This window comes from Agelaius tricolor, unplaced genomic scaffold (genome assembly GCF_023055355.1).
Source record: "Agelaius tricolor isolate 1412-34295 unplaced genomic scaffold, bAgeTri1.0.p SCAF_23, whole genome shotgun sequence".
NCBI lineage: Eukaryota > Metazoa > Chordata > Aves > Passeriformes > Icteridae > Agelaius > Agelaius tricolor.
The window spans coordinates 11,583,670-11,591,704 of record NW_027269283.1 but is presented as its reverse complement, the minus strand read 5'-3'; the positions used below and the strand labels follow the sequence as shown (position 1 = coordinate 11,591,704).

At 42.8% G+C, this 8,035-nt stretch overlaps 1 protein-coding gene across 1 annotated transcript in view; it reads right to left on the bottom strand.

Moving 5' to 3' along the window:
- Positions 1-571: 571 nt before the first annotated feature.
- Positions 572-8,035, bottom strand: part of LOC139599329 (uncharacterized) — a 30,830-nt gene continuing 23,366 nt past the window's right edge. The window contains exons 11-17 of the mRNA XM_071446533.1: positions 7,440-7,526; positions 5,665-5,817; positions 4,414-4,543; positions 4,243-4,275; positions 2,587-2,690; positions 1,816-1,899; positions 572-1,148 (exon numbers count right to left, since the gene is read on the bottom strand). Of these exons, the coding sequence (XP_071302634.1) occupies positions 1,044-1,148; positions 1,816-1,899; positions 2,587-2,690; positions 4,243-4,275; positions 4,414-4,543; positions 5,665-5,817; positions 7,440-7,526 (696 nt within the window). The 3' untranslated portion in view covers positions 572-1,043. The remainder of the gene's footprint in view (positions 1,149-1,815; positions 1,900-2,586; positions 2,691-4,242; positions 4,276-4,413; positions 4,544-5,664; positions 5,818-7,439; positions 7,527-8,035) is intronic.

Sequence of the window (8,035 nt, the reverse complement as noted above, 5' to 3'; positions counted from 1 at the left end):
CCAGCTCCTCTCAGTGCTCAGGGCAGGGGCAGTGTTCAGCATTCCCATCAGAGCCCCAACACTGGGCAGAAAGACCCAAAATAAATCACACAACTCTCCTAAAATAAACCATTTTCACTTTTCTCTCAGCCCACGCTGCTTGCAAACCTGGGAGGGGAAATGCCAGATTTTATCAATGCCCTTTTACAACTGTTTTCTGCTTTTAATGTTAAACACACAATTTTGTCATTTTAGGCATCTCTAGGCCTCCTTCTCCTCCCACCCATTGAGCTCCAGGTAATTATTCTAATTAAAAACGTGCAAAAGCCAACAAACACAACAGGAAACATTTCCTCTTTTGAAAACCATGGATAATTCCCTCCCATATCCATTCCTTAGATGCTTCATGACAATTTTTTATTTTGTTGCTCTGACATTCTTCTCTTCCTGCAATGCAAATCTTATATATTGATTAATTTCTGTAGTATTTGTGGCAAATACATGACATTTGCCATAAAAAGTGCTATTTTATTTTCCTGCTTAGTGGGGACAAGGCAAAATAAAACACTCAGCCAGACACTTTCTTCATTACATAGCAAGTTTGCAATGTTTTAATAGCAAAATAAACAAGACTTTGTTTAAATATTCTCCTCTGTGGGTAACAGCTCCCCATTTCATTATAAAATGTGTGAAGTATTCTTTAGAAATTAGGTCACCATACAGAATAATGAAAATAATAATTAAAACTGGGGCAGAAGTCGGGGTATTCAAAGGAAATGACTGAAAAGAGAAATTAGAAAAGGTCAAAAGTGGTTTTTTTTCAATATATGGGAATCTCAAGGTACAAAAGCACAAAATTGAGAGGCTCATCAGTGATCTGGGATATTACAGGTTAAATACCACATAAAATTCCACATTTGAAACTGAAATGTCTCTCAGAATCGAGGTGTTCTGCTGCACAGGTGAGCTTGGCAAGGTGCTGCTTACCAGTAAAGAAAAAAACAATGAAAAAATTGTTTCCTGGGCTCCTCCTTCCCTCCCCCAGCCATGAAATGTGTGTGTCCTCATGGTGTGACCTCAGCACAGGCCTTCCTGAACTCACAGATGAAGGAGGAGATCCACCCAAAGAGCTCCTGGGAGTCCAGGTCTGCAGGCTCCCCAAACCTCACCTGCAAATGGAAATAAAGGAATTTATTTATAAAGGAACTGCTGAGTGACCCAAGCCAGGAGCTTAGCAAAGCTTAAAGGGCAGAGAAAAGTGAAAAACCTCCATTATTGTTCATATTGATGTAAAGAAAAGGAATGAGATCTATAAAAGATACATAAAGAGGAATAAGAGGTAAAAGAAGAAGGGGAAGAGGAGGAGGAAGCAAATTTTGAGCTGTCTGAAATCTCCAAGGAACTGAGACCCAAAATATCCCAAATAAAAGTGATCTAAGGAGCTGTCACTGAATTACCTCAGTAACCTGGGTTAATCTCTCTGGCTGTATCACAAATCTCCAGCTGAAGAGGAGAAAATTCAGCAAATCCTGAAGTTTTCTGGCTCTGAATAGATGAATCTATTAATAATGAATAGATGAATCTATTCATTAATGTGTACCAAAATATCTCAATTCCAGGACCAGGATATTGTTCCAGTTCCAGAGGTTATCACTGCATTTCTGTCCCTTTCCTTAAGATCTCTGACCACTGTTAAATATGGGATTTTCTTTCTTTTCCTACAGCCAGTGTGAATATAAGGCAAGTGGGAATTTCTTGCACTCCTTTCCCCTCCTTCCTTCCCTTTTAAAAAAGAAATGTGGCTTTATTTTCATTGCATTTCAGTATGATATGTACCAGTACGTTGCTATAAAGCTTCTTCATTTCCTCACATCTTTTTGACAGCTGGGAGAGATCTCCTTCATATTTCTGAATTAAATCCTGTAATAAAATAAAACTTCTTAATTTGCTGTAGGAGCATAGGATTAAAGCAGGAATTAAACAGCAGTGAAAACAAAATCATTCAGGGCGAAATTTTCATGTCATAAAAATTTCACATTTCACAAAAGAGAAGCACACACATTCCCTTGCAAGATTTAAGACATCAAAGACAAAAAAAAAAAAAAAGAAACATTAACATTAGAGAATTTTAAGTGTATTATAAAATGACAAAACCTAAATCCATTTAAAGTGGCAGAGCCAGAGAGGCATCACAAGGTCCTGATTTCCAGAATATTTTGGTTTTTTGCCTGTGCAGCAAACAGTGCCAGTTCCAGGTGCTTAAGGGGCAGAAAGAGGGCTTTAGAAACAAGCCTGGAAAGAAAAGTTCTTCATTTTGCCTTGTTTGTAGCACTCACATTTTAGATTTTTTTTTTTTTTTAATTCTGAAAAGCATTTAAAATTATGATAAAGTATTGGGTTAAACTTCCCAGAGTGCCTGGGAAGGGAAAACAGGAGGTGCAGAAGCCCCGAAAACCCTTCCCACACTGCAGATCACAGCCTGAGACACCCTCAGAAGGGAATACAAAGCCACTTTCCCTCAAATTCTCCTCATGCCCAGGTGTCTGCACTGACTCCCAGGTTACTCCTCCCTTACTCCAGCCCACAAGGAGGTTGTGGTGGTTTTACCTTCAGTTCCTTGCAGAACTGGGACTCCTGGGTTGTTGCCTTGCTTGCTTTGGGCTTGAGGAGCCTCCTGCACTGGATAAGGTTCTCCAGTTCTTTTTTTAAAACTAACAAAAAGAACAGAAAATGAGGGATTCCACCAGCATGAGGAGGTGTCCAAAAGGCTGCAATTGTCTAATTTAGGAAAATAAAAGAGACTGTGGGTCTACAACACATTTATCTAGGAGTATGAAGTTCCTGGTGGGAGGTAGAGCTCCTGAAAGAGGCATTTTCCAGGGGAAAATGTGATCACACCCCTGCAAATGCAGGATGAGGAAGAGGTGGAGAGTGTGGTAATGCAGCAGCCATGAATCCCAGCCATGAGCACTGGGATCAGCCATGGCACAAACATCCTGGATTGGAAGGTGGATTGGAATGCTTGGAGCAGGATAAAACACACTGCAGGAACCCTGAGCTGCTCCCAGAGCTGAGCCAGGGCCCAGAAGGGGCTCAAGGTTGGCCAAACCAAAGGTGAGAGCGAGCATGGTTCAGATCAGCTACCAAAGGCTGAAATTGGCCATATTGGTCTGCAGTTATGGCCAACAGCCACGTCACACCTTCAAAACACAGATTTTGATAGATTCCAACATAATGAACACCATTTCCACCCACTGAAATCCACACTCTGCTATCAGCTCTCAAAGGGTTCAATGTAAAACCCACCGAGCTCACAGCTCATGGGACTGTTCCATGGGGAGATGGAAATCCATCCCCCAAAAATCCACCTCACAAAATCCATCCCACAAAATCCATCCCACAAAATCCATCTCCCAAAATCCATCTCACAAAATCCACCTCACAAAATCCATCCCCCAAAAATCCACCTCACAAAATCCATCCCACAAAATCCATCCCACAAAATCCATCCCACAAAATCCATCCCACAAAATCCACCTCACAAAATCCATCCCACAAAATCCATCCTACAAAATCCACCTCACAAAATCCATCTCCCAAAATCCATCCCACAAAATCCATCCCAAAAAACCACCTCACAAAATCCCTCCTACAAAAGCCATCCTACAAAATCCACCTCACAAAATCCATCTCCCAAAATCCATCCCACAAAATCCATCCCACAAAATCCACCTCACAAAAATCCATCCTACAAAATCCACCTTTCAAAATCCATTTTACAAGATCCATCCCACAAAATCCATCTTCCATTTGAGCAACCTTGTTCTGCCCCTCCTGCTGACTTCACTGGTGCTGGAGTGCTTTTCAGAGAAGGAATCCAGTTTGTTTCCAGAAAGTTCTTGAACTCCAGGAAGTTTCTCCTGCTGCATTCCCACTCCCATCTCCCAGGGACTCTCCCAGCCATCCCTGTGATGGAGCACTTGTACCACTGAACTTTTGTATTTTATGATAAACTCCATTTACCGTGGCCAATACATTTTTTTACATTTCTAAACCACCTGGACACACTTCAATATTTCTTTTCTTTTTTTAATTCCTCACAGTAATATGGCAGGTTAAGCATCTCCATGGCAACACTTTCACCTCAATGTTTTGAACCTTTGACTCCCTTTACAAACTACAGAGGTGCAGTGAAAACCTGTTCCAAATGACTGCACATTGCATGAAAATCTGCCTCTGAATGTAGAAACCCCATTTACATACCATCAACTTCAGCACTGAGGCCCTTCATGGATGCTGGAAAGGAAGAGAGAGGGGGGAAAAACATGATAATGCCATTTATAATGATAATATCATTTATACAGTGAGAAGCACAGAAGCTGAAGAACTTCGTTTTTTATTTGTTGATTATTTTCCCCCCTCCTCTCCTCTCACCATCAGGAACAGCTTCAAACTCTGTCAGCTCCTGGGGGAAGGTGGCCAGCTCGGGCTGGTGGGAGAGGATCTGTTCCACCAGGGCGTGCAGCAGGGTGAAGGTCCTGTCCCTGCCCCTCAGCAGGGAGAGCTGCAACAGAGCACAGCAACAGCACAGCCTGAGCCACCAGCCCTCAAAAGAGAAATAAAACATGGAAAAGGAACAGCAGAGATGCTGGTAGATCCCAGGTACACTTGGCAAGAATAGGAAACAATGAATTAAACCTGAACAATGAATTAAATCCTCTTCATGTTGCTGTTTCACACACACTCTCCTGGCTCGTACCTGGTGTCTAACCCGGGCCTGCAGCTCACATAATTGTCACAGACATCTTTTATGGAAAATCCTTTCCTTAGGATTGTTCCTCCTGAGAAGCTGAGAGGCCTCAGGAACAAAATGTAACCAATGGTTATCTGCTGCTGTGGAATGCAACAGGTGCATCTGGGATTGGGCTCATGTGGTTGTTTCTAATTAATGGCCAATCACAGTCCAGCTGGCTCGGACTCTGTCCCAGACACAAGCCTTTGTTATCATTCTTTCTTTTTCTATTCTTAGCCAGCCTTCTGATGAAATCCTTTCTTCTGTTCTTTTAGTATAGTTTTAATATAATATATATCATAAAATAATAAATCAAGCCTTCTGAAACACGGAGTCAGATCCTCATCTCTTCCCTCATCCTGGGACCCCTGTGAACACGGTCACACACAATTCCTCATGCCAAGGGATTTTAATATCAGGGCAGGCAGCATTTTGATGCTCTGCCTCATTAGAGGCACAGTGTATTCAGCAGCACAAAGGCAGAGCTGCTGCCTGCAGTGGGACACAGCTTGTGATCACAGGCACGAGAAATTCAGGGTTCAGCAGCAGCTTGGAACCAAGGGCAGGTGGTAAAATGTGAGCTCCTCATTAGGAATTATTGCCTCTCTCCACACTGAAAATAATTATATTTATTATTTTATAGCATTAATATGCTAGTATTTGTTAGCATATTCATGCTAGCAAACCTTAGAACAGGGTGATTTTAGCAGCAGTTTTTAACCAAAGCCAGGTGATAAAATGTGAACTCCTCATTAGGAATTATTGCCTCTCTCCACACTGAAAATAATTATATTTATTATTTTATAGCATGAATATGCTAACAAATATTAGCATATTAATGCTAACAAACCTTAGGACAGGATGGCTTTAATTACAAGGAGATGTTTACTCACCTTGGCCAGAGAGGACAGTCGGAATCCCTTGGCCACCTCTTTCCCAGCTTTTTCATTCAGGTGGTTCCCCATGGCTAAAATGTACTCCAAGACAGCCACAAACTTTGGGCTGGACTGCAGCTGCTTGCTTGCTTGGATGTTCTGGGTGATCAGCTGGAACACACAGAGCTGGCTCAGACAGACTGAAAATGGGGATAAACCCGTGGGGTCTGCGCCTCCCTGTGCCACCCTCCCTGTGCCAATCCCCCAGGGACTTTCAGCAGGGCCAAACTCCCCAGGACAAAGCTGTGCTGGCACAGCCACCCCAAAAGGACTCACATCCTTTCTGGCTGCCAAACCAGCCCTGCCAGAACTACTGCAGCCTCCTGTGCACAAAAAGGGTTTTGCCCAAATTTCAGGGGTCAGGGGAAGCAGGGTCTGGAGCTCCATCCTTCACTCCCTCCTTTCCATTTGCACCAGCTCAATGCTCTTATCAGAATTCTTAGCACAGTTTCCCCACAAGGAAGAATAATAATTTCCTGTACTCAAACTCAGTATAATTCAGTTTTCCCAAGGAAAAGCCACCTCCCTTCTAGGGATTTAAGCACAGAAGGGGATTTTGGTTTGAGTTAAAAAATCTGTTTGTTTTTAGCACCACACCTCTTTTCATCAGCCACCAATACAGAAATTTAAAAACAGGGAGAGATGAAGCATTTGGGTGCACTGAAAGCTGTTGTTAAAGCATTTATAGCCCAGCTCAGGGCCAGAGGGTGCTGAAAGCCAAAATTCACATTGTCCCTTAGGATTTCAGGTGTATATTCTGTGATTTAAAAATACGTGCTAGCAAGAATAAGAACACACTTAGACACTAATTAGCTCTTCAGTGAGCATTAAATATCCATCAAAGCAAACAGTGCGTGGAATAACTTCCAAATATTCAATACTGGGCTTCAGTGGAGGACAGCAAAGGTGCAGCTGCAGCAGGCAGGGTCAGGAATGTCTGCACCTCCCCTGTGCTTTCCATCTGCTCCTCTCCTGAGCTCCCCTCACTGTTACTGTGCCTTTAATCACAGCCAGACAAAGGATAAAACCACTTGGTCTCACAGAACTTCCACATTTTGTTTTCATTGCCGTGCAGAACGAGGGCAAAAACCTCTGAAACATTTTGGTGGTGTGGAAATGCTTGCTGTGAATCAAAGCATGGACAAAACCTGGCAGGTAAGGCAGGGTTTGGAGCAGCAGGATCCAGTCATGAGACTGGCACTGGTTTGTTTGCATCCCCCCACCCCTGGGTCATCCTGGGAAAAGGCAGAGAGGGACTTGAGCTCTGGCTCCCAAAAATTCCAGTCCAGGGCTGTGATCCTTAGGGGGAACAGCTCCTCCAGTCTTCAGGAAATAATAAATCTCGTGGAGATTTGTCAGATGAACTTCCTCCTTGCCTTAGACTGGTTCTTTCAGCTCATGGGGCCAGAGCCTCCCCATGAAGGGAATTGAATTTTAATGGTGAAATTCACTTCTGGCTTATCCAGAGAAGGAGGAAAGTTTAATAACTCCAAATAAAATGTTGAGGATTTTTCCCTGTTCTTTTCTCTCTCTTTGTGGAAGTCTGTTCCACTGCCACACCCATTATCCTGAACCTTGGTGGAATAAGGACAATATCAAACACACAAGTGGGGAAAAAACCCAAAAATAATCCTCCCAAACTACAGAGCCTTGAAATGTGCACTGAGGTGATTTGGGCCTCTCTTTTTAAGCTGCCAGGATCCCAAACACTCCCAGAGGGCTCCTGTACTCACAGGCTCCAGGTCTCTGATGCTCTCGGGGAGCTCACGGACGCTGAGCAGCAGATCCAGCCTCTGGCCCAGCTGGGGGATTTTACACATCTGCACAGAATGGAGCAGAACCAGAATAAAAACTCACATTCATGCCAAAACATGCAAATTCCTTTCATTATTTACTGAGCAATTCAGCTGTGCCATTGTTTGCCTGATTTCTGTGCTTATTTATTCATTTTATTCTGGGCCTTGATCCTGTGGATACACCCTGGCACAAACCTGCAAATTCACTGTATGCTCCTGGGCAGACATGATTAAAATCAATTGCAATCCTTGTGATCAAAAATGGTTAAATACCTATAATTTTATAGATTATGGCTTCTAGATTTTGGGAATCTAGATCTAGGCCAGGATAAATACTCTGTAGGAAGAGGAGACTTGGAGACACAAAGGGATCCATAGTTCTCTTTTTGTTATCTACCTGTCCCAGGTCTTCAGCAGAATAATCCTTTTATACTGATTCTGGGTGAAATTGTAAATTTAAGTTCTAAACAACAGCTTCTTGCAGTGGTTTTAGCTTGGAGAGTGTCCTAAAAATAGGATGTGGTGTTTTTAAT